Below are 27,340 nucleotides of genomic sequence, written 5' to 3'. Positions count from 1 at the left end.
ATAAAGACATGAGAGCATAATGAACACACTGGCCAAGGACAGCATGTAGGCAGATGTGGGTGGTTAGAAGTCAATGTTCTTAAATTTCTTTGATTAGAAAAAAGAAATATTAATCTTTTTATTTATTTTTCTTTCTGATTTTGCCTTTTATTTTTAATTTTTAAAGGTTTACTTATTTATTTGAAAGTCAGAGTTACACAGAAAGGAGAGAGAGGGAGGGAGGGAGGGAGGGAGGGAGGGAGGGAGGGAGAAAGAGAGAGAGAGAGGTCTTCCATCCTTTGGTTTACTCCCCAGTTGGTGTCATGGCCAGAGCTATGCTGATCTGAAGCCAGGAGCCAGGAGCCAGGAGATTCTTCTGGGTCTCACACTTGAGCCATCTTCTACTGCTTTCCCAGGCCACGGCAGAAAGCTAGATCGGAAGTGGAGCAGCTGGGTCTTGAACCAGTGCCCATATGGGATGCTGGCACTGCAGGCGGTAGCTTTACCCGCTATGCCACAACACCAGTCCCAATCTACTTTAGACTTATGCATATTGCATATTAGATGTTTAGAAGTAATCACTAAAATGGTAGATATAGTTGTATAAAGCTTCCAAACTATAGAAAGGTAAAGTAGAAAGTAAAAGTTGACACAACTGAAAGTAGGAAGTAAGAATAAGCATGGAGAAGAAGTAAGAGCTAACTCATCAAGGGGTTAAGTTACGTATAAGTGTGTGTGTGTGTGTGTGTGTGTGTGTATAATAGCTACAGTGGTAGTACTGGCAGTAATGGTATTAGTAGTAGCAATTGTACCAGCAATGGTTAGCAGTAGTAGTGGTAAGTAATATCTGATCCTCATTGCAAATTTGTGTGTCAAACTTTGGATTAGGTATTTTACATCCATTCTCTCTCTTATTTCTCACCAAAAGTACGGTAAATACTATTTTTTTTTTTTTTTTGGACAGGCAGAGTGGACAGTGAGAGAGAGAGAGACAGAGAGAAAGGTCTTCCTTTGCTGTTGGTTCACCCTCCAATGGCCACCACGGCCGGCACGCTGGGGCCAGCCGCACTGTGTTGATCTGAAGGCAAAGCCAGGTGCTTATCCTGGTCTCCCATGGGGTATAGGACCCAAACACTTGGGCCATCCTCCACTGCCTTCCCGGGCCACAGCAGAGAGCTGGCCTGGAAGAGGGGCAACTGGGACAGAATCCATTGCCCTGACTGGTACTAGAACCCGGTGTGCTGGCGCTGCAGGCGGAGGATTAGCCTATTGAGCCGCGGTGCCGGCCAGGAAAATACTATTATTAATCTTCATTTTACAGGTGAGGTTTATTACTGTCGCTCCCCCTCTTCGTGGAGGAACGACACAGGACCCTGCGCTGTTCTTTTGTCTGCTCGGCCCTCCCCGGGTTTGCTGCTGGTTCTTCCCGGGTTGGCTACCGACCCTTCCACCTCCGTGGAAGGGCGGTTCCCCCTGCCACATTCCCCACTTCCGTGGGGGAGCGGCACACCGCCGGCCAGCTCTCTCGGGGGCTGCACAGGTGTTCCCTCAGATGTTCCCCTTAGATGTTCCTGGTGCATGTTGTCTCTCTCCTCCTTTATAGTCCTCTTCCGCCAATCCCAACTCTGCTACCCACATGCTGAGTACGCTGCTCTCCTCCAATCAGGAGTAGGTCCTACAGTTTATTGGTTGAACTGGAGGCAGCTGTGTAGAAGCTGTTTCCCTTCTCAGCGCCATATTGTGGGAGAGCAGATGCATAGAATAAGTCTTAATTCCAGTAACTTAGTCTAGTCCGAGTTGCTCCCCACAATTACAGATATAAACCAGGGCAGAAAACTAAAGATGGAGATTTCAGAGAGTTTTTAAATAACCGATCACCCACTGGATTTGAAAGACGAGAGAGAAATCTCGGGTTAGTGATTTGGGCAATTGAGTGGGCAATTCCTGGCACCCAATAGCAATTCTAATATTTCATGCACAAATGAAGCCATTAAAAGACACAGAATATCCAAAGAGGGATAGAGTTGTATCAGTCTCCTTTGGAATGATGAGTTTCCCCTCTTTCTAGAAACTGGCTGTGGAAATTAAACAAAAACAACAAGGATAAGAGGTTAGTTGCTGGAAAGAGATCATAGAGTCCCCAGGAATTGTGTTGGGGTGGGTTTTGCTTGTTTTGAATGAGAAATGTTTATAAGAGAGATGAAAGGAAAGGTAAAAGACTGAGAGAATGGCTCATGTGGAAAGGAGGAGAGGAGTGATATATAATTTAAAATAACAGCGCTGGGCAAGTGTTTGGCCTAGTGGTTAAGATGTCTGGTGAAACACCTGCACCCCATATCAAAGTGCCTGGGTCTGATTCCTGGATCCAGCTCCTGATTCCAGCTTCTTGCCAACTCAGACCCTGGGAGGCAGCAGGTGATGGCTCAAGTATTGAAATACAAGTGCTATCCCTGGGAGAATAATCAAATGATCAGGCCAAAAACCAAAACCACACAAACTGGGCAAAGATGTATTTTCTGTCTCTCCTGAGTGGCCAGAAATGGCACATCATAAAATCCTTCAGAAGATACTAGACTCTCTCTAGAGACACATAATAGAGAACCTGAGCCTACACAATGTGTGAAGGGGATGCTCTGACAACTTGGACTTAGGAAAACAGCTTCAGGGTACAATTCTTTAGATTCAGGTTTGTGCCTCCACCCAACTGCTCCGAGAAAGAATTCATCATTTCTGATTCATAGGTCATTGTACAACCTACACTGGGATATGCCATTAAACTATTCTCCCCTTTACAAGAAAGAAAAAATAGAGCAATTCCCCCATTACCAAATGCCTAAGAAAAAAGACACAGCCAACATTTACCTTTACCAACAAACAATATATTTCTCTAAAAAGAGATACTAATCTAGAAAAGGAGACTGGAGAATAAATGTTTTAATGGCCAGAATGTGGCTTTTCAGATTATTTAGATTCACAGTGGGGGCCAGCGCCTGCAGTGCCAGCACCCCATGTGGGCACCAGTTAAGTCCCAGCTGCTCAACTTCTGATCCGGCTCTCTGCTGTGACCTGGGAGAGTGGTGGAAGATGGCCCAGGTCTTGGGCCCCTGCATCCTCATAGGGGACCCTGAGGAGGCTTCTGGCTCTTGACGTCAGATTGGCTCCTCTGGGAAGTGACCCATTAGATGGAAAATCAACCTCTCCCTCTCTCCTCCCACCCCCTGTCTCTCTCTCTCCCCCTCTGCCTCTCTTTAACTCTGCCTTTCAAATAAATAAATAAATCTTTAAAGATAAATAAATACATAATTCACAGTGGTTATATCTGAAGGTCTCTGCGGAGATGCTAGCTCAGCAACCAAGTCCCCTAACATACAACTCTGTAAGAAAAGCCCCCTCGGCCCTCAGGGTATAGGGTCCTATGTCACTTCTGACCTTCTTTACCAAGTTGCTGAAACCAGGAGAAGCTCTGAGGAGCACCCCCTATCTCATTGTCAATCAATCAACCAGAAGGGAAGATGTAATATATTTAAAGTATATTTATTTGTAAAAAGCTAAGCGTGAAATCTATGGCAAACAAATGCACAGATTAGATTACAATGAAGTCTTCAGCAGCCATTAATTTAACATTAATACTCATGTGGCAATGTATCAAGATTCTACATTTATTCAAACAGGCTAACAACATAATTTTACCTATTGTTCCTTATATACATGTGTTTTTAAATTTTTAAGAAATCAATTTCAGTTGCCAATTTTATACTGGTTCTAACAAAGTATCTGCCAATCACACTGATCACAGAAAAGGGGATGGGGACTTAAAGTGACCCAAACATCTTTAACATTATACCATTAAAAGGACTCATCTGAAAATGAACCAGAAAAATTACCACTCCACTAGCTGATATGAAGCCTGCTGAAATATTTTTAGGTCATTTCTAAAATTTGCTCCCTCCTATTGCCCAAGACTCTTGGTAAATCTCCCATTTTCCCTGCTCCCCCAACCCCTGAACCTCACATGATCCCTTCTAGCCCCTCATGGGATATGGAACATCAGCCCAGAATGCCACAGGACCTCACAGATTAGACCCTTTATAGATTGATGAAATGAATGACAGATTCAATGTTTTTCAGATCTGTACTTCCCCCATCTCTTCCTGATGGCCTAAAATATAAAAGTAAAATATAACTGTTAAAACCATCTCCACAACTGGGCTGGGTCTTCGGGTGAAATCAATAAGGAAGAGAGAGTGCTTTCCAACAGAAAAATGAGGACAATTGGCTTCAAAACAAAATACATGTACAGAAAGTTAGCATAATTCTCATATTAGAAGATACCCCAAGGTTCAGTAATTTTGGATACATTGTTCCACTTAATTTTATTCAATAAGCTTTGTTTATTTTTTGGAACTTTAAGTATATATAGAAATTTATATTAATCGCAAGCAAAAATATATAGCACACACTGAATTTGTATAAAAATTGCCTAGAGGTAAAAAAAATTTTATTTGTGCTAAGTAAGTTTATGTAAGGTAAATTGCAATTCAGGCTTACATTTTCATTCTGTTTTTACTCACAAAATATCTTTTTATAGATTTTTATGAGCCAAATTATGGCAGCATAAATTTTATAATGCTTTACAATATTTTCTTGGATCAAAACAAAGTCTATATCTCCTACTACCTTTACCAGACACTCCTATAAGAAATACATTCTTAATTTTGCTTAACTTGGGAGGAAGAGAAGCATTAGTAAAATTCTAGTATCTCTCAAATAGCAGATTCAACACTTGAAACACTTTCTTTTTATGTGGGACAAGCTTGTCATCACAAACCTTCAAGAAGTTCTAATATTGGAAAAAACTAGATTATTGATAATCACATTGGGTTTTTCTTAGGTTAGGTTTGATGTTAATAGAAATGTCGTTTGAATTTTGATTATGTTAAGTGGGATAGTTAACGATGTAGTGTATACAGAAATTGTTCATCACACTTCTACCAGCTGAAATGAATCTTACACCAGGACTGCACAGCTTTCAATGTTCCCTCTGCAGGTATTTCTTTGGTCCAACTTTATTTTTTGGTCTAATCTTGACACAGTATTGGATGCATGCTAGGTACCTACTCTGGATGCTTTCCCTTTTTATTTGAGTGGGTCTATCCTTTGTCTATGAACTACAAAACAGAAAGGGAAAACTCACTAAAGGGAAGAACATTTGTTACCAAGAAGGTGAATACTTGTTGAGTCCTGGATGTTTTATATGCCATCAAATAGGTACAACAAAAAGTAACATGTGAAAGGAGTTGAAGATGTATACAGAGGTACTCAGAAAAATTAATGTCAAATTACCATTGATTAGGTGCTTAACCATCATTTGTGAAGGGGAACACTATTATAATCCAAAAGGACCACAAAACATATAACCTGTATTTAGATCCTTAAGGTTTACCATACCCTTTAAGTTTGATATATAACTATCAATTTGGGGGGATGGCTTTCTGAATATTTTCCCCTCAAGAAACATACTGTTATTGAAAAAAGGAAAAACTATGAGAAGGCAGATAGATACATATTTTTATATCACCGCCTTCTTATTATGTGTAATTCTTTCTCCAGATGTTAACAAACCATTTCTTCAAGTGTATAGGTTATGTATCTATTTGAAATGCAGAGTTACAGAGAGAGAGGAAAAGAGGGGGCGGGGAGAGATCCTCTATCCCTCTATCTGCTGCATCACTCCCCAATAGTTGCAATGGTCAGGACAAGGCCAGGCCAACGCTAGGAGCCTGAAATTCCATCCAGGTCTCCCATATGGGTAGCAGGAACCCAAGTAGGTGGGCCATCTTTGCTGCTTTCTCAGACGCGTTAGCAGGGAGCTGGACTAGAAGTGGAGCATCCAGAACTTGAACAGGCACCCATATAGGATATCAGCATAGCAGGAGGTGTCTTAACCCACAGTGCTACATGCTGGCTCCTAAACTAACCCTTTAATTAATAAATACACCTTTCATAAGACTTCTGAGTCCAATTACCCAGTAGGCTTTTAAAAAGTCATAGACTCAAAAACTCTATTCTTATAATCTTCTAATCCAAAACCTCAAACTAAAAAGTTATATACAAGTCAAACTAATGATAAATTAAACTTCTTAAAATATTTCAAATGTCAGGGCTGGCACTGTGGTGCAGCAGGTTAAGCTGTCGTTTGCAATGCTGGCATCCCATATGAGCACAGGTTGGAATCCTGGCTGCTCCACTTCCAAGCCAGCTGCTCACTAATGTGCCTGGGAAAGCTAGAGAAGATGGCCCAAAATCCTTGGGCGCTGCTACCCACATGGGAGACCCAGATGGAGTTCCAGACTCCTGGCTTTAGCTTGGCCCAGCCCTGGCAGTTAAAGCCACTTGGGGAGTGAACCAGCGACTTAAGATCCCTCCCCCTTTCCATCCCCTCCCCTTTTCTCTCTCTATAACTCTGCCTTTCTAAATAAATAAATATCCTTAAAATTCTCAAATGCCAGACTCTACATTTTGTGCTCTTTTTCAAGTATTTAATATTTCTAAAACTAAAATGCCAACTACTTAAAAATGCTTCAATGCCTATATGTTTAATTATGTGTTTGCATGTTTGAATAAGTGTGATTCACTTTTATAACTGTTGTGTTACTGAAAACCTGTGAATAAATTACTGAGGGAGTCTACCACTTTTTAAAGGAACTTCAAAAAGGCATCCTGAACAAAATCATCTTCTTCAAATGTATATAGACATAAATCATTTTTTATATTCAGGTTTTCCATGTCACCTTTTTTTTTTTTTTTTTGACAGGCAGAGTTAGAGAGAGAGAGAGAGAGAGAGAAAGGTCTTCCTTCCATTGGTTCAACCCCCAAATGGCTGCTACAGCTGGCGCTGCGCCTATCCGAAGCCAGGAGCCAGGTGCTTCCTCCTGGTCTCCCATGCGGGTGCAGGGCCCAAGCACTTGGGCCATCCTCTACTGCCTTCCTGGGCCACAGCAGAGAGATGGACTGGAAGAGGAGCAACTGGGACAGAACCGGTGCCCCAACCAGGACTAGAACCCGGTGTGCCAGCACCTCAGGCGGAAGATTAGCCTAGTGACCGCAGCGCCAGCCCATGTCACCTTTTCTTATAATAGGACATATTAGTAGTGTGATAACTATCTTTCCAAATTCCACTGAAAGGTTGATTTTAAGTGAAAGCTAATTGATTTCACAATTTATTGGAAAAGTAAAAGATTAAAAAGAAAAAGACCCATTAACCTATACTCCTTAGTGCTTGGATCTTTTATTCACAGAATGATGATTTTTTTTTCATGCATATTATAGTGATTGCCATGTGCAGGCTGTGATGCTCAGTGTCACACAAAGCCAAGCAAGCAGGGGAAATATTTGGGAGATTAGACCATTTAGGCTAACATGGGTCCTTCTTCACTCCCACCTCCACCCCTGCAGAAGGTACTCAGAGAGTCTGGAAAAACAGAATGAAAAGATACTGGGCATTTCCATGAACTTTCTGAAGTGCCTTCATATCCTAAATAAACTACAAGCAGAAGTCAGTTTCAGCGGTTAAAAGCTATGAAAGGCAATGAACTTCCTTGAAACTTAAGCGGACACAAATTAACGACATAAAGATCAGTGCCTAGCATATAGTAACTGCTCAATAAATCTTTAACTCATGACTATGCACATTAATAATTCAATATCAGCTCCTATTTCAGCTGTTACTTTTAACATGGACTCCCCCAGCAAGTTCTACATCTTCTAAGTCACCCCATTCACTAGTATGTACTAGAGATATGGAAACCTGCCCTATTCAAAAATATCAGAAGCCTTTTCCAGATCTGAAAGCCAAAGGGGACTCAATGTTTCCCTCCGGAAGAGACAGACATATCTAAATGATGTTTCAATGAAATGCTCAGACCCATGAATGCTCCCTAGAATACGCTGATTATCATCTTCATGACGGATTATCAGCAGGTGGTAACTTCATGACCTACGCGTTTTCTACTATCAGAATTTTCTAGACTTAACACACATCTTCAAGACATGAGTCACCCTTTGAGAGTTGGGGAAACTGATGGAAAGATGGCTAAATGATTCAGCATGCTGCAGCAAAACGAGCTGGTCATGAATTTGTAATTTCCACCTCTGTGAGGTGTCCTGGCCCTAGTGGCCTCTCTTACTCTGTGCTGCATATATAACATATGATACTCGAAGCAATACATTTCGTTGAACATTCTCTTAGGAAAGGAGTGATGGTGCTTACCCTAAGACAAGCTTCTGGAAATGAAACTATTTAACTCGATGGACAGCAGGTTCACACGACTGGACAACTCTCCCAGTGTCTCACTGTCATTTTCATCAAGCCTTGTCTCCACAGGGATAGCACTAGAGTCAGTCTAACACTAGTGCCATTTTCTAGGCTGTACCAAGAGACAATAGGGGAGGCCCTGGGGCAAAAGCAACCCAGAAAACCAGCAAAGGCAGCAAGCTGGGGAAATGGGTATACTTATACCTGTGTCCCTCATGCCAACACTGATGTCTACGAATAAACATCAAACAGGCCAGAAGATCCCAAGCAGGTGAAAAAGCCTGAACAGCAAATAAAAAATGCATTCTGATGCAGCCACATTTGTAAGAAACTTCACTATGCAAGGCAAGTGAAAGTCATTTTCTCAGCCTAACTGTGCCTTCCATATCAGAAGATGTACCATGTTAATCAAATGAAAGATCTCAGAAACACATTAATAAAATCAAATAAGCAATATGACAAAAAAGGAAAGCCCTATGAATTTCATGTCTTCATGTAAGTTGGTACCATCTCAAAAGCTGGGCAAGTCCATCTATTCTGGGACCACATGCAGCCATGCCTCCCAGCATTTTCTGAGAATGGCACAAAGTGTGCCAGGGTATCCAATAAAATTGCCATTATCTATGAAGTGCCAGCTCCTCAGTCAGTGATCTGAATTCGTCTCAGTCTGGTGTGGCAACCCACAATACACTCTCACACACAAAACCCCAGTAGCAACACTGAAAAAGATGGCACTATTTCAGAACTACTCAAAATGTATTTAGGAAACGAGTAGGCCAACAAGGTTGACCTTCCATTAATCTCTATTTTTTTGTTTGTTTGTTTTCTTTTAACTATGCAATCCCCAATTTCCTCTCAACTGGAATGGGAGAGGAAGTAGAATACAAATTAAAAAATATATATGTATATATATATATAAATATGAAAGGCCAAAAGCACCTAACGCGGAAAGCACAAGTTCTCCTATCTTATGAAATACAGACACATATTTTTTTCCTTTCCTCCACCAAAACTCGGAGGTCAACCGGAGGAAAAAAACTGCTCGGAAGACAAGGGTTCAGGGCTGACCCCAGGCGACACCGCCACTATTGAGAGCTCCAAGGCCGCAGCGTGGCCAGCCAGCCTGCGCCGCCCGCCTCTGCCGCGCGCATATCCCCCCTTACATAAAGAGATGCTTACAGTCCAGGTGCTTTTTCTTGGGGCCCATCACTTCATGAGTGGTGGCTTTGCAGACCGCTCTGGCTACCGCAGAGCCCGTCACGCTGTACTGAGCCGCGGCGATCCGATCCGTGAGCGTTTGGCCCGACATCTTCTCCCGCCGCGTCTAACCGCCTCCTCTTCTGCAGGAAAAGGAGAGCGAGACGGTCCCGTTTTAACCCGAGACCCTACCCTCTGAGCACCCAGGCCCTGCCTCCTCCAGCCGCACAGCGGCTCTCTGCTCCGCCGTCCCCGCCCTGGCACCACCTCTCGGGGCCAGCCACGCGCCAGGCTCGGCTCCGGTGCCGCGAACCAGGGGGTCCTGGCCAGGAGCAGATGGGTCACGGAACCCCAGCACGGGCTCCGCTCCCAGCATCACGACACCTTCCCCATCCCTCCCCCACGGCCGGTGCGGCCGGCCTCACCGCTGTCCATCAGGACTTTCCCCGCAACCCGATCCCCGGGTGCCGCACCGGCCCGGCGAATGTCCGACTTAGTCCCCGGGCGACGCGCCCACCCGGTGCCCATCTCCCCCATCCCCGCCGTCGCGGCGTTGCCCGTTAGCAGCCCGCAGGCTTCGGCGAATGGATCGGGTACCCAAGCCTTGGCCACTTCCCTCCTCCTCCTCCTCGGGCTGCTGCAGCAACGGCCCTGTCCTCCCTCGGTAGCGGGGGAGATTATCCTAGCGTTGCGCCATGTTATGCCCTTGCCTCCCCTGGCTTCCCCGCCGGCGCCTCCAGCACCCCGCGGAGGTCCTCCGTGCGGGCTCGCACCCCTCTTCCACCCTAGTCCGCGTCGCAGAGGTCGCCCCGGGGCTCTGCAGAGGTGCCGGGTCTCGGAGCGCCTCACCCTACGTGGCTCTGGAGCAGAGCTGGGCTGCCTCCCAGCCCAGCCCCCGCTCGCCCCCGAGCGCGCCGCGGAGCTGTCACCCGGCCACTGCCCTTCTCCGCGCCCTAGGATTATCCTCCCGGATCCCCGCGGGGCCCTGGCGCGGGGAGGGGGCCGAGCGCCGGCCGCCGATACTCACCCCGCCCCAGGAGCGGCGCCGCCCGCCGCAGGATGAAGGGAGCCTGGGCCGCGGAGCGAAGCCGCGGCGGATGGGTGTGTGCAGCCGCTCGCGGAACCGGCGCCCCGGAGCGCGCGATGCCTCCGCCCTGGCCGGGCCCCCGCCCTCAGTTCCGTGGTCCCTGCGCCCGCCGCCCGTGGCCCCAAGGAGCCGCTACACGCCCGCCGCCGCCGCCGTCGCCGTCTCCTCCGCCCGCGCTGCCGCGTCTCTCCAGCGCTCCGCGCTGCGTCCCCATCCCCGCCCCCACCTCGGCGGTGGCTCCTCCAACGAGTCAGGTGACGGCGGCGGACAAACCCGGGCGAGCCCGCTGCGGAGCGCCTCGCCGCCCCCTCCCACTACTCACACACGCCGCCCCCAAGGGCCGCAGCTTAAAGGCGCGGGGGGTGGGGGAGCGGTGCGTGAGCATCCCCGGCTAGCGCGAGCCGAGAAGCGGGAGGGTGGGGAGGCAGGGAGGCCGACACCCACCTAGCAGGCCACCTTCTGGGGAGTAGGGGGCGGCAGCAGCCCCTCCGCCCGCCCGCTCCGCGCTGGCACACCTGCCCGCTGACTGCGGGATCCACCGTGGGCTGCGGGAGCGATGCCCGGGTCGGGCGAGTGGGCTTCTCCGTTCTGCTCGGTGAAGGCCAAGGCAAGGACGTCGCAGCGTGCTGCCTGGCAGAGCCCAGCCCCTTCTCCCCCACTCTGTCTCCGACACGCCCGCCTGTCAAAGGCTGCCGGGCCCAGATGGGCAGGGCGATTGTAAATGTCAGGTTGTGCCGGCCAGTCGCTGCCATTACCTGAGCGTCTTCAGTTCCTCGGGGCTCCTGGACCTGTCTCAGTGAGGACGGGGAGCCTAGGCGGACAGGTAATTCTAGCCACTTGAGTCTTAAAAGGATACTCAGGTCTGCCGCGGGGAAGAAGAATTAAAAAGCCATTCATTGATTCCTAGATTAAATTCGACAGTGATCGTTTGGGTGTATAAGAAAAACTCTCATCCCCTTAAAAAGTGAATGCTGCCTATTACACACGTGTCTGAATGTCTTATGTCAACTGAAAATCAAGTGTGTGTTTGAATTGCACGCATCGATTTCTAAACAGGGATATGAACTCTTAATTGCTTTACGTGTTGACATTTTCAAACGATGTTATTCATTTTACCCTGCCCCCTCCCCCCCCCCCCAAAAAAGGTTATTTTAATTTCACAGTAGACTCATGCTCAGAACTTCTTTTGTGAATTTTCCTGACATTTTTGCCTGGCTACAGGTGGCCTCTGTTTGGCCTCGATGATTCACATGTCTACTTCTAGGAACCAAGGTTTTATTGTGTACGTTTCTCTGTGCTCAGTACAGTGTTCAGTATGTGGTTATGACTGCAGCTGTTGCGGCTGATTCTAGCAGTTAGAAGCTTGTTGACTAAAGAAGAGACAGTCCAGGAATACCATTGTCAGATTTCAAATTCTGGTCTCACTATATGATCCAGCAAGACCACACCTAGGTATCACTCAAGGGAAATAAGCACATTTCCATGGAAAAGGTTACTTTCAAATTTTGTGTCAGCTTTATATAATGGCCCCAGACTGGAGGAAAACTCAGAAGTCATTCAACTAGTAAATGGATAAATTACAGTATGTCCACACACTGAATACTACTTAGCAACAACCAGAATCAAACTAATAATGTGGATGGATATCAAATTGTATTAGCTAAGCAAAAGAAAAGAAAAAAAAAACACAAAACACTGCTTACTGTTTGATTTCATGTGATCCCATTCATATGACATGGAAAAGGTAAAGCTATTGAGACAGAAAGTATTTCAGGTGCCAAAGATGGGGGGAAGGGATTGACTACAAGGAGACAGAAGGGAACTTTTTTGTAGTGATGGATGTGTTTTATAGCATCACTGTGATGGTGGTTCAACAGCGGCCATGTATTTCTCAAAAATCATCAATTTATGTAGTTAAAATTGGTTAACAAACTTTATGGTATGTAAATTATACCAAGATGTATCTATTTTAAAAACAGCTAGAGAGGCAATAGCAGTATCAAAGACTTCACAATGAACAAAATTAATAAGGATAAAGAGGCACAATTCATAGTAGTAAAGTTCCATCAAGAGTGTGTAGAGATTCTACATGTTTATATATCTAGGAAGAGAACTTCAAGACAGTATGAAGCCAGAATTAGCAAATACCATTATAAGGGGATATGAACAAGTTTACAAACTTCAGGATTTTTGTAATTGCTAGGACAAGTAGAGAGAAAACAGAAAGAAATAGATGATTTAAAATAGCTCCATCAACATATTTGACCTAATTGACAATTATAAAATATGTCACCCAAGAATGGTGTAAATGTTCAAGTTCTCATTGCAGATTTACAGGAAAGCCCATGTTCTAGGCCATATAGCTATCTTCAATAAATTTAAGAGGATTACAATCATGCAAATTGTATTCCATAAGTTGTGTAATTTAAGTTGAAATCAGTAACAGATGAATACCTGAAAAATCTCTAAATGTTTATTCATGTAAATAGATAAATATCAATGAAACCGAAAGCCATTTCTTTGAAAATATCAATACAATCTATAAACCCTTCACCAGACTAACCAGGGGAAAAGAAGAAATGACACAAGTTTCCTATTTCAGAAATGAAAGAGGGGATAGATATTATGGACATTCAATGCAGAAGAAAATGTTGGAAGCAACATTATGTCAATAAGCTAGACAGTTTACATAAAACAAGGAAATAGTGTAGAATAATCACTCTCCAACAGTCCAGCAGTGATGTCATTTCACATATGTTGTTATTAATTAAGAAGTTTTGAGCAAAGAACATTCCCAGTGATTAAAATACTGGAACCTGTGAGTAATTTATTTTCAAAAATAAGGTGGAGTGGATTCAAGGTCAGTCTGTATCATGTGAAATTACTTAGAGTGCTCCGGGAAGTATCCTCGGCATGCTATTCATGTCTCTGGTTGTGTGCAAGGATGGATCATGAAAAATATGTGAAAATCTTTTAGCTGTTGAAGTGTCATATACAATTTGGTAAACTATTTGTGTCTTATACAAATTAATAATCATGTTATGGGTAGAATCAACACTGAAATGTGGGTTGTTTTTGGAAGAACTTATGGAGCTTAGAAAATGGGATGTTTCTGGTGACGAAGGTTAAGAAATGCTAGGTTCTTATATGCAGGAAAATCTCGAATTGCAATCATGAGTGGTATCTACTAACTTGAAAGAAAGAAAATTGATTGAAAGAAATACATTAAGATAAACATAAGATTAAGATAAAGAAAAATTATTCTTTACCAATATATTTTTCTCAAAACCCAGGCACATAATAAACAACTTTCTAAAAAGCATAAGAATTGACATTCAGTACTTTGACAAGCTTAAAGATCTTTTGATCTCTTTCTCTCAGTAGTCAAAAAAGCTGCTGTCTATACTAAACACTCAAAAATTTAAAGAAAAATATTAAACTTTTAACACTGCACAGATTTTTCTAAGTCATTGGTTTAATACAAATGTTTTTCTTTGGTTATCAGATTTAACACAGAAAAACCAAACCAACTGTAGTTACATATAGATCTACAATTTTTATCAACACATGAGGACAAATGACTTCAGGCTGTTGGTTTGAGTTTATCTGGAACATCTACCACGTATAAAAGAAGCAGAGAAATAAAGCTGAACACAATCCAAATGTCTCAGACAAAAATCAAGGTGGAGTTGGAAAATTCTTACCTTTCTCCAAAATCTGTATCACTCTAAGTCAACATTATAGGGTGATTTCATTCCAGAGATGCTTTTCTGTTGAAGTAGAAAAAAATCCAAGATACAAAAATAACCATATTAGTATATATCTTTATTCCTGCACACAAATATGACATCTCTACCCACACTCAAAAGCAATTGGCAACAAAAAGCAAATTTTGATATCCTGAATATACTTGTATTGAGTTGAAAAGATTGTTCCTCTTTTAGATGACAATAAATGAAAGAGACCACAAAATGGGTATGCATTCTAGTGTAGCAAGAAAAATTGTAGGTTACACAAAATATCACTAAGATCGAGAGTCAAACAACTAAATCATCTTAGGGAAATACACTTCATCCATGAATGCATTCAAGTTATTTAAGAATGAAAGTAAATGAAGTATTTTCCAAGTCAGCACAAACATGTTTATTAAGTTTTGTTCTGCCTAAAATTCAGGTTAGAAATGAATTCACCATGGCAACTGGTGTATTCAAAGGAACATGTGCATTTTACATGCATGACAGCATGAAAACAATTTAATACATTTCCATCTTGCTTCTTTGTTTTAAATCTAATGTGACTGTTCTGGTTATCTATTGTATAACAAATGTTGTGGCTTAAAACAATAGATTTTTAGTCTCTCTCACAGTTCTGTGAGTTAACAGGGCTCTCTCTCTATTGGGTGGTTTCCTTGGAAGTCTTTCATGTGGTTGTAATCAGGTGACAACTGGGGCTGTAGTCACTGGAAGTCTCTACTGGGCTGCCCAGCATGGCTCTTTCATTCCTATGTCTGGTCATAGAAGCTTGCCATTGAAGCTCAGCTGTGGTTCGGATTGGAGTACCTACATGAGGCCTCACTGTGTGATTAGATACTCAGGGCAAGGTGGGCCAAGACAGTCACATTTCTTATTTTGGTGGCTGGCTCCCAAGAGGGAATATTCAAAGGTGGCCTCTCCAAGAAACCTAGGCAGAGCTGTAAGGTTCCTTATAGCCTAAACACCATGCATTGCTAAGTTGTTGTCTGCCTATTAAAGGTAAATTACAGAGAAAACCCAGATCCAAGGGCAGGAGACTATTACTGAGATCTGTTGGGGAACCAACTACCACAGTGACACACAGAAGTCCTTGAGGCGTTTGAAGTTTAAGTGATTCGCCTAAGATTCATTGAGAACTATTAGTAGCTGACCAAAGAAATTACTTGAACACAAATTAAGTACACAGTTTTATTTATTATAGTAATTATTATAATAATTAAAGACATAGCTAATTATCTCCTCCCATTGGCATAATTCTCTTTCACATGCCAGGTGAGCTCCAGATCAAGTTGTACAGGATCTGAAAATCTTGCCCAAGTCCTCTATTTTGGCCCTTTCTTTTTATATATGAGGAAACTGAAGACTAGAGTTTTGAAGTGACTTTTTATTTATCACATAGTGAGATAATGACAAAACTAATCCTAAACTCCAGTTGTTGAACTACCCCCAATCTGGCATTCTTTCTGCTACACTCATTGCTTTTGACAGAGTATAATAGTATTACAGTAAGTGCTGATTTCATAATTAATCATTAATTCTTTTGTCATAAACGAACTTCTTTTTAAAATTCATGGGCAGGAATTGTGGTGGTGAATATGTTAGAAAAGCCCTAGTTTGAGTTCCTGGCATTGCCATTTGCTAGCCATTGATTTTAGGCAAGTTTTACAGCCTTTAAGTCTTTGTTTTCTCCTTGGTAAAGTGGGCACTATCATAATATCCACATAAAGGATTATTATGACCATCAAAAGAGGTAATGTTTATAAAGTGAAAGCACAGTGTGTGGCACACAATGAACGTTCAATACATCTAATTAATTGCATTCAGTAATTGTTGGAATTGATTTTTTTATTTTATCAACATCTGTTTATATTTTCATCATGTTGTTATTTGGAAATATAATTCAGGTTTATCTGATTATTACATTATTCTACTAGTTCATTTGTAAAATGAGAAAATAAACTAATGGTTTATATAGCACCTGAGATATGAAGTTAGGTTGTTTCAATAAGCTCTACTATTCTCAGGAAAGAAGAGTAGAAAACATACTTGCATATGCAAAGCATCACAGTACACTAATGCTGCTTTTTATTTCTTTTTCAAACCTAAAAAGATGATTGCAAGGGAATTTGTGGGAGTCAGAAGACTTTTTATTTTGAAAAGGAGAGAATTAATCAGGAAAATCTGTCTGGAGAAGGAAGTTCCCCGAGTAACTTCAACCTCAAGAACACATGAGAGTTGAAGCAATGTGTCTCTTCAGGTTTTTCTCTCATCCTTTTATTTTCCCCTGCATTTTTTTGTGGCTTGTATCTGTCTATAGCCCAGTTTACATTCTGAGATGCTCAGAGTGACCCTGACTCCACTTAATGATTTATTTCACGGATGTTCCAGAAGGCACAGGTGTTGTATACAGCTCTAGGAACACAGCAGTGGGCTGTGAGATGAGCTGAGACTTCTTCAAATTGGGTACCTAATACATACATGTTATTGGCAAGTTCAAAAAGTTCCCATCTGAGAGATAAGTATATTTAATATATGTATATACATATAAATGTATACTTATATAAAATATATATATAATTGATCTTTTATTGAGCAATGATTTCTGTTTTCCTGGTAAAATGAATATTAAAAATAAGTGGAAATTCTGGGCTATTTGATGTTCAGTATAACCAGAGAAGAATGAACCGCTCTGTTCCTGTTTAAATTAATTTTGACTGGGACGAGTAAGACCGCACAGTTTCTAGAATATAATGCATTTAACAGCATTGAATTCTTTTCTATTTTCTTTGAGTACTTTCCTTTGTCCAAGTACTTGGGCTTCAGACATCCAGGAGTCATACATGGGACAGAGCATTGTGTGGAAAATTCAGTAAAGTAGCAGTTTATACATATATAGTTTATTCAAATACTTGTGCTAGGTTCATGTAAGGATGTTGCAGAATTGACTTCATTTCATTGCTCCTCCCCCTGATAGTATCATGGAACAAAATGTATAGTTTTATTTCTTTTAAAATGTTAGTTTGCAGAACCAAGTTTTCAGCTGGGGATCACATTTTCACTTTAAAGTAAGAAAACAGGTTAAAATATTGCTAGAGTGCAAACAATTGCCTGTATGGAAATGAAAGAGGGAGCTGATCATCTCCTTCCTTGGTTTGTGGCTCTTTTTGACTTGGTTAATGAATGTCTTCATTGTAAAACTTGATCTTATTAAATGTGAAACTAGGTTAATTCTATTATCACTGAGGGTAATTTAAAACATATTCATAAAAATGAAACTGAGGAAATTCTCTGGCACCATCATTCGTGGACTTGGATCCTTGTTAAGTCTGCATGAGATGCTTCTAGAAGGGCATTATCAGAGATGTGCATTTGAGTTAATTATATTCGTGTTAATCTTGTTGGTTCTTCTCTTACATCTGGTAGATATGGAGAGACAGCCAATTTGTTTCCATTGTTACAGGCTTTATTCTACATCACCTGTCATGTTCATTTGAGATTTTGCCACAAAAGAACATTGGCATTGCAAGAAAATCCTAAATTTCCATTTCATGGGCAAAATTAATGAAAAGTGGATCAAAGAAGTAAGCTAACAAGCTTAGTATTTATGCAACAATGTTTCCTGGGAACATGAACTTACTTCTCAATAATAGTCCACAAATTTGTGAGGATGAATATCCATCTGAGGTAACAAATACTGGTTTCTGTATCTTTGAACTTTTATTGGAGGTTTCAGTGCTTACTCTGACATGAACCAGTGAGGAACACTTGGCAGCTGCATGATTTATTGCTGGTTGTGGTCCTTTACATTTAGAGATGTTATTGATCCTATTATCACACAACATAGTGCACTCTGCACTGTACATGTAAATTTTGTTGATTGATTTCCAACTACAATGGTCAATGGTCTGTCTCTGTTTGAATCTGCCTCAATCAACAATCTCTTGCTTATAAGCCCTTAATGATGGTTGCATCTGCTTAAGTGCATCATCTTGCGGGGGCTATAATCCCCAAGCAGCTCACCATTCACCAGGCATCAGTAAGTCCTTAAAATATCTCTTGAACTCTCACTCTAGTTTCAGCTGTCTGAGCTTCAGCTGGCCATCATGGAGATATTTCCAAATCTTCATCCTGATCTGCTTTCATTCCATATAGCTGTGTATATGAGGAATGATTTTAATGACAGGGAACTGGCCACAGTCAAGGGACTCATTGCAGGAGAGTCTCTGTCATTTTCCACAGAGACCATCTATCTCAAAAGCAGGAAGTTACATTCATGATAACTCCAAGTGTCTCTGTCATCCAGAGCATTGGATACAAGCATTGGAAGACTGATACTTTGCTAAACTGGTTAGCTTCATCTTGGCCTTCTTAAGTCAGGAAACTAAAGTACCTATCATCAAACCATGTCATGGCTCTTGGCCCTAAAAAATAGGAGAAAGGTCCTGATTGTGGGAGAGTTCTTGTTAAAGGCTTTTCTGAAATCACTTTATTACAGATTGGCTCATACCATGGCTAGCAAATTTCTTCTTACATGAAATTCCCAGAAGAACAGAAATTAACAGAATTCAGGAATTAAATAATGAGTTATCTTCATAATGCTGGAGGATGTCTTGGGCTAGTGGATTTTCTTCCTTGTGTGGAAGAATATTCTGACACAACCAGTGTCTATTTTTAAAACTATGAGCATGTTTATGTAGAATAGATTGCTCTTTCTGGAAGTATGTACTCTGATGCTTCATTTAAGTGGGTCCATCCAGCTGCAGAAAGATTGAAGATGGAAAGATGTGAACCTCAGCCTACCTCTAGAAACAAGGTGCAAGTGCCAAAGCCTAAACTGCATGTACAAGGGTAACATTCAGAAACATCAGAACATGCTTGGTGTTCATTAGCTGTGGCGAGGAGAGAACCAAGCAGGTAGCGCTTGGTCACCCAGACAAATCCATCATGAGAAATCACAGCTCAGTTATCAGGCGAAGGGCAGTGGCAGGACTCCAACTTCAGTAAGAATGCTTGTAAGAAGAAATCTGGAACAAGGATTAAAGGTCTTTCCTAAATACCACCTGGCTCGTATCAGGGATGGCTCTGACTAGGGATAGCACTGCTTCTACAAACATGAGTAAAGCAGTCTCACTTCCAACAGAGTGTGCACAGGCAAGAGGTCAAGGTCAAAAGAACTTGACCCTCTTTTTTTTTTTTTTTTTTTTTTTTTTTTTGACAGGCAGAGTGGACAGTGAGAGAGAGAGAGAGAGAGAGAGAGAAAGACAGAGAGAAAGGCCTTCCTTTGCCGTTGGTTCACCCTCCAATGGCCGCCGCGGCCAGCGCGCTGCAGCCGGCGCACAGCGCTGATCCGATGGCAGGAGCCAGGTACTTATCCTGGTCTCCCATGGGGTGCAGGGCCAAAGCACTTGGGCCATCCTCCACTGCACTCCCTGGCCACAGCAGAGAGCTGGCCTGGAAGAGGGGCGACCGGGACAGAATCTGGAGCCCCGACCGGGACTAGAACCCGGTGTGCCGGCGCCGCAAGGTGGAGGATTAGCCTAGTGAGCCGCAGCGCTGGCCCTTGACCCTCTTTTAATGATACTGTCTTGCACTCTAGTTGCAGGTATGAACTGTCTTCAAGTGATCTAGAGATTACTAGTAATACTCAAAATATTTCCTTATTTATATATATTATATAAACATATAATCAAAACAATGTAGTAATGTAATCACTTTTGGGGGTTTATACCCATCTTTGGTATAATATATATATATGTTTAATAAAATAAATATTTTTAACATTATCTCATCTCGCTTTCAACATCATAGCAAAAACAACTTTTAAAATTGGTGCTAATTAGATGTGTTTTGTTTTATTTTTTTGTTATACTTTTGTTCTTGATTTTAAATTCATTTTATTTTGTTTATTTGAAAAGCAGAGAGACAGAGGGAGATCTTCCATCTGCTGGCTCACTCCTCAAATACCTACAACAGCCAGAACTGGTCCAGACAGAAGATGAGAGCTGGGAACTCAATCCAGATCTTCCCCGTGGTGGCAGCGACCCTATACTTCATCAATCACCTGCTGCCTTCCAGGGTGTACATTTCAGGAAGGTGGATCAGAAGTAGAGCCCAAAATTAAGCCCAGGGACTCTGACATGGGATACGTGTATCCCAAGTGACATCTTACCCACCGCCCCAAACACTTGCCTCGGCGTTTTCTTTTTATAAAAATCAAATATGTCTTCCTTGATTTACCTAAGCCTTCCCAATTGTTTATATATTTATACATAAGTTGATTTTTGACTATGTAACTGTCTCATTTTTACATCTTAAAATCTGTATTTCCCCTCTGTAGAGATAAATAATGGTATACAAGAGTGAGTGAATGTATAAATGGACCGAAATATAGTACAGTACCTAAAACATAGTAGATGCATAATAAATGAATTTAAGATAAATAAATGAGAAATCATGAGTAGTCACAACATTGGCAATAGAAATTAATTTTTCTGAAAATGTAATTTCTGAAAAAACCAGGAGCCTCTGATTATGTGAAGTCAGATACATATAGAAATTAAAAGGAGACTGACACTTTTTGCAAATCAAATGGCTTTTCTCCAATGTATTCCAAAATGTATGCCAAAAGCTGCAATTTGCTAGCTACATATTAGTCCTTATAACACTTTCAAATAAGGTTGTATTGATTGTTCAAGAGTAGGGTTCAGGGGCCAGTGCTTTAGCTCAGTCAGTTAGCCCATATGGGTGCTGGTTCGAGTCCCAGCTACTTCACTTCTGATCCAGCTCCCTGATAATGTGCCTGGGAAATCAGTAAGGATGGCCCAGATGCTTGGATAAAGCATGTTTCAGATGAGATGAGATTCATGTTGCTAGACTGAGGTATAATGTACCCAAGGTTAGCATGTGGGAAGATAAATATGAAGAATGCCATTTCCTGACACAACTTAAGATTTTATCAAGTTAAATGACTAGGACTGAAAGATTGCTAAGGTCTTTAGGCAACTCTTTCTGAGTATGTTCTTCTCATGAGTCCAGATATAGCTGGCAGGGATTATAAACTAGGAAATGTAGCTCTTAGAACTCTTCTCCAAACTCTCTGGTTCTCCTGCCTTCCATTTGTGTGGTAGAATGTACTTCCCTGCCATCTTGAAGCTGGTCATGGTCATGTGATTTTGGTTCATGAACTGTATGTAAGTGGATATAAAATATGTCACTATCTAATCAGCACCACTGCTACATTATCTGTCAGTGCTTCAGATAGCAGACAATATTAGCTGGTCCCTGAGTAGGGGGCATGGAGACCCCAGCTACCACCGACAGATACACGTACATCCTGAGTGAGGAATTAGCATTACTCTATGTAAGCCACTGAAACACAGGTGCTCTGGCTGTTTTTCCCCCACTATTTTTTTAAATTTTATTTAAATTATACAAATTTCATATATTTCACATATACAGATTTAGGAACATAGTAACACCAACCACCCCTGCCCATGCTCCAACCCTTCCTCCTCCTCCCTCTCACATTCCCACTCTTAATTTTTACAAAGATCTATTTTCAGTTTACTTAATGAGCATATAGCTAGCCTCATAGTAAATAAAAGATCTCAACAAATAGTATGAAGAAAATAAATACTCTTCCTCAATGCAAGAGACAAGGGTTGTGAGATTCGATGATTGGGTGCTCTGTTTTTTTGGAATAATAAGCCTCCCTCACTGACATAGTCGTAGGAGTCTCAATTGTACAAATACATTTTCAAGCAGCCAAAAGTGGACTCATAATCTCCTCCAAAAGTGGTATCTACCAGATCTCTGACCTAAAGGAAACCAGTTGTCCAAAGCAGGCCAGCTGACTCTACCCTGGAATCCTTCCTTTCCCTTGTTCCCTCAGGCAATCTGCCTTCTCCCTAATGCCTCCCGAGTGCTTTCCCTTCTTCCTATATTTCACTTTCCAGCTGCCTCGCTTATCTCAGGCTCGTGCCATTTTTCTCCTGAATAGCCCCTTAACTCATATCCCTGTTTCCACTTTCACTCCTCTGTAATCCATCTGCAGCTTTCCTGCTAGAATGAATTTTCTGAAAGAGCACTGATCACACTCGTCTGTTAGAACTCTTAAAAGAATTCTCACTAACTTCAGGATCCTCAGCAGGATGCATCCAAGCAGACATCTGACACACTCAGTTCCTGCCCTTGTCCCTTATATGCTCGTTGAATGATCATTCTCAATGCTCGCATAACATCTCACCTGGACTTCAATAGAAATGCATTCCACAATGTCCCATAGCAATCCCCTGCCAGCCAAACATTAGGCAGCAAAGATTGAAGTGCCCATGGGGGCAGCTGCCTCCTCCTGGAAGTCTTTTTTTTTTCCTTTCATTAACCTAGTGAGTAAAAGAAATCATATACAATGCTTGTTATGGAAATGTTGATGAATGTATTTCTGCCCTCCAGTATTTTTCTTTTTCTCCTGAACAAGAAAAAATATTTGTATATTTTATTTATGTTGAATATAGTCAGCTTGAAATTATCTCCAATATGGATGTGTCTTATATATGAATGACGAGTCCTTTTTCCTAGTCTTACCTTACACGGGGTGTAGCCTTACTCTTGGGATTTAGGGCTAAGGGATCCTGAACAAAATAATAAATATGCACTGCTCTGCTCAGAGTACATCCATCACATTTAAATCCTATTATGTTTATAATAATAATTTTTTTAAAAGAGAAAACTTGTCAAAAAAGGGTCAGAAAGAGTCAAAAACCAAAGCCCCTCAAACCATGCTCAGAGGTGCCAAACCATGTGATCCTATTTCAAGTCAAATAAATTATTGACTTAAATTGTACTTGAACATCACCAAATCTTGAGGATTAAAATAAAAATGCATATTTTTATACTATAGAAAAATAAAGAAATAAGTTAGTTAATGATCTAGTTTGAAATACTGGTACCTCATGAGTAAGAAGATTGGATAAGGATAAAGGATTATGGAGTCAAATATGATTGGATATTTATCAACTATATCTTTTTGCAAAATTTATTTATTTATTTGAAAGGCAGAGTTACAGAGAAGCAGAGGCAGAGAGAGAGAGACAGAGAGACAGAGAGAGAGAGAGTCTTCCATCTGCTGGTTCATTCCTCTAATGGTTGCAAGGGCTAGAGCTGGGCAGATCCAAAGCCAGGAGCCAGGAGTTTCTTCCAGGTTTCCCACGTGGGTGCAGGAGCCCAAGGACTTGGGCCATCTTCTGCTGCTTTCCCAGGCCATAGCAGAGAGCTGGATCGGAAGTAGAGCAGCCAGAACTGGAACCAGCACCCATATGGGTTGTTGGCACTGCAGGTGGAGGCTTTACTTGCTACACCACAGTGCCAGCCCCTGTTAATTTTTTTATACCAGGGGAAAATCTCTTCTTTTATGAAAACTTTAGAAATGAATTTTATAAGCTGCTCGATTATTCAATCCACTGGGAACTCTTAATGATCTCAAACAGCTTTAACATTTTCACTGTGTTCTAATTTCCTTATTATCTAGCATTTTGGTCTACCTTTGGAATATTTTGGAAATTTCAGTAATATGGCTCAATTATTGTTATTTCACATCTTCTGTCAAGGGTCAATTTTACCTTGCAAGTATTTAGGTGGGTTTATATGTTTTAAAGTATTTTAGCTTTGATCTTCAGAAAAAAAAAAATGATGCCACTAGGCATATATAAAAATATCATATGTGAATATAATTTTAAAAATATAAACCACATTTAAAATTGTTAAACATTTATTTATTTATAATTAAAAACTAAAAAAATGAAAAAAATTTTTATTTGAGAGGCATAAATAAAGAGAAAGAAATAGACAGAGCTTCTATCTGCTGGTTGAACCCCTAAATGCCCCAATAGCTAGGGCTAGGCCAGGGCTAGAGCCAGGAGCCAGGAACTCAATCCAGGACTTCCATTGAGTAGCAGGAACCCAGTTACTTCTTCGTCACCACCACTTCCCAGACTCCGAGAAGCTGGTATAAGGACTCAGAGCCAGAGATCAAACCCAGGCACTCCAATGGGGGATGTAGATGTCTTAACTGCTGCTAGGCTAAATGCCTATCCCATAATAGTCATTTTTAAGAAGAAAAAGATTTTGTTTTCTGGCTTAAAATTTATTTAATTTTTTTAAAAACTGAGGTCTGTATCTCTCCCTTTTTTTCTTTAAAGAATTATTTATTTATTTGAAACTCAGAGTTACACAGAGAGAAGGAGAGAGAGAGAGGTTTTCCATCTGCTAGTATACTCCCCAAGGCCACAACAGCTGGAGCTGCACCTATCCAATGCCAGGAGCCAGGAGCTTCCTCCGGGTCTCCCATATAGGTGTAGGGGTACAAGGACTTGGGCCATGTTGTACTGCTTTCCCAGGCCATAGCAGAGAGCTGGATCAGAAGTGGAGCAGCAGGGTCTCAGACAGTGCCCATATGGGATGCCAGCACTGCAGGTGCTGGCTTCACCAGCTATGCCACAGTGCTGGCCCCAAAATTTATTTTATAAAACATAATATTGGGGCTGGTGTTGTGGCACAGTGGGTTAAGCCATTGCCTGAGATACCAGCATTGTATAAGGATTCTGGTTTGAGTCCCAGCTACTCCACTTCTGATCCAGCTTCCTGCTAATGCACCTGAGAAAACAATGGCAGATGGCCCAAGTGCTTGGGCCCCTGCACCATGTGGGAAAACCGAGAGAAGCTCCTAGCTTCAACATGGCCTAACCCAGGCTGTTGCAGCCATTTGCGGAATAAACCAGCAGATCTCTCTGTCTCTCCTTTGCTCTCTGTAACTCTGTCTTTCAAATAAACAAATAAATCTTTAAAAACAAACAAAACCAAATGCAACAAAAAAAAAAACCCAAAATATTAATTTAGCTTGAATTAGGCATTCCACAATGTAAACACATTTCAAAACATTATATTGTATCAGAAAATATGTTTGTAATTAAAAATAAAAAGAACTAAAACAGCTATAATAGTAAATGAGTGTTTAGTTTTAAATATATGAAAAATGTTATCAATAATTATAGTTGAGGTTTCTTTAGGAAAAGAGAACAAGAAAAGTTGAAATGCTGGTGCCGGTGTTGTGATGTTGTGTCCCATATTGGTGCTGATTCCTGTCCCAGCTGTTCCACTTCCACTGTAGCTCTCTGCTAATGGCCTGGGAAAGGCAGCAGAAGATGGCCCAAATGTTTGGGCCCCTGCACCCATGTGCAAGACCCAGATGAAGTTCCTGGCTCCTAGCTTCAGCTTGGCTCAGCACTGGGCATTGCCGCCATCTGGTAAGTGGACAGAAGAAGGAAAATCTGTTTTTCCTTTTTCTCTGTAGCTCTGAATTTCAAATATATAAATAAATCTTTAAAGAAAGATGAAAGGCTATTTTCTTATTTATAATAGGTGCTATAAATAAAATATTTTATCCAATAAGTGTTCCCAAAGCTCTTTTGCTTAGGTTAACTTCCTGGGAGCCTACTGTTTTCATTATGTAAATTTCACCTTGGGATTAGGGCAAAGACATTGGTAATGCAGTCTTCTGAAAATGTTCTTCCAGTGAATCCACAAGACCTAAGGAAAAGAGCATTGCTCTGAAGAAATGCATTTACCTGAGGCCATCATCGTGACATAGCAGGTAAAGCTGCTGCCTGTACTGCCAGCATCCCATATGGGCACCAGATTGTGTCCCAACTGCTCCATTTCTGATCCAGCTCCCTGATAATGGCCTAGGAGAGCAGCAGAAGATGGCCCAAATGCTTGGGCCCCTGTACCCACATGGAGACCCGGAAGGAACTCCTGGCTCCTAGCTTTAGCCTGACCCAGTCCCAGCCTTTGTGAACTAGTAGATGGAAGATAGCTATCTTTCTGTCTCTTCCCTCTGTCACTGTACTCTGATTTTCAAATAAATAAATAAATTTTTAAAAAAGGGAAGCAAGTGTATTTCACCTTGTACAATTACCAAATATACATATTTGTTTGTATTAAGGAGTTGTCAGCATGAAAGGCACAGAGAGCCAGTTCTAAATGAATGAGATAATGAGCAATTAAGTTTTGGGAAAAACAAGTTATGGAATTAAAATGTCTCGTTGTCAGGTAAGGACTTGGTGGGCCCTCCTGTTAGGATCGCTGTGGCCCAGGGTAGAATGGAAGCTGATGGGGCTAGTGGGAGATCAGGCAACATTTGGTAAGCATGATAGCTAAAAAGCTGAGACATTTGCTCTTTTGTTGTGTTGCCAAGGACTGACTCATTCTTCATTATTTATCCAAGTCAGTCATTTCTTCATTAGTTTAAGTTTCAATTCACCACTCATTTACTGAGCACCTGCTTTTTATCAAACACCATTCTAGGCACTGGGAGACAAAGATGAAAAGAACTGAGTCCCTGCCCTAGAAGGGGTCAGAGTTGCTGCAGGGGTTTCCATAGTCTGGTGGTCACAAGACTCACCTAGTAGTTTTGCTTCAAAAGATATCTAGCTCCCAGCCCCAGAGACTGGGATGCAGAAGGATGGAGTTGTTGAGACAGGTGTAGCAGGGACCCTCCTACTGAGAGCTGATTAGTGTCTTGGCTTATTCAGACCAGGGGTAGGTATTATGGTGCGGTGATTTGGGAGGTCCTCATGCCATATCAAAGTGCCTAGTTCAAGTCTTGGCTACTCTGCACTTCCAATCCAGCTTCCTGATAATACTCCTGGGAGATAACAGATGATGGGTTCCTGCCACCCACATGGCTCACCCATGTTCCTGGTCTGAGCCTGGCCTAGCCAGCCCTGGCTATTACAGGCATTTGGAGAGTGAACCAGCAGATGGGAGATCAATCTCTCTTTCTCTCTCCCTCTCCTTCTCTTTCTTTCTTCTAGGCCTCTCCCTTTCTCATTCTGCCTTTCAAAACACATAAATCTAAAAAAAAAAAAAGCCATTTCAGACTGGTCTCCTTCCATTTATAAGGAGGAATAAGGTCCACCTTGACAAGGTGATAGGAATAATTCTGGAAGGAAGGCA

At 41.8% G+C, this 27,340-nt stretch overlaps 1 protein-coding gene across 10 annotated transcripts in view; it reads right to left on the bottom strand.

Annotated features, from left to right (window-relative positions):
- The window catches only part of SNAP91 (synaptosome associated protein 91), a 155,722-nt gene extending 144,505 nt beyond the window's left edge, over positions 1-11,217 (bottom strand). For 3 of the 10 annotated variants that reach the window (XM_089332957.1, XM_051855492.3, XM_051855486.3), the window contains exons 1-2: positions 10,518-10,751; positions 9,473-9,633 (exon numbers count right to left, since the gene is read on the bottom strand). In XM_089332957.1, the coding sequence (XP_089189083.1) occupies positions 9,473-9,602 (130 nt within the window). In that variant the 5' untranslated portion in view covers positions 9,603-9,633; positions 10,518-10,751. Of the gene's footprint in view, positions 1-9,472; positions 9,634-10,339; positions 10,459-10,517; positions 10,752-11,021 lie in introns of those variants that run through there. The other 7 variants (XM_051855484.3, XM_089332959.1, XM_051855496.3 and 4 more) reach the window with 4 other exon arrangements.
- Between the last annotated feature and the right edge of the window lie 16,123 nt (positions 11,218-27,340).

The sequence above is a fragment of the Oryctolagus cuniculus genome, chromosome 5, assembly GCF_051225735.1.
Source record: "Oryctolagus cuniculus isolate XC-2025 breed Fujian yellow rabbit chromosome 5, ASM5122573v1, whole genome shotgun sequence".
In the NCBI taxonomy this organism is placed as follows: domain Eukaryota; kingdom Metazoa; phylum Chordata; class Mammalia; order Lagomorpha; family Leporidae; genus Oryctolagus; species Oryctolagus cuniculus.
Note: the sequence above shows the minus strand (reverse complement) of the source record. Positions and strands in the feature narration are given on the sequence as shown.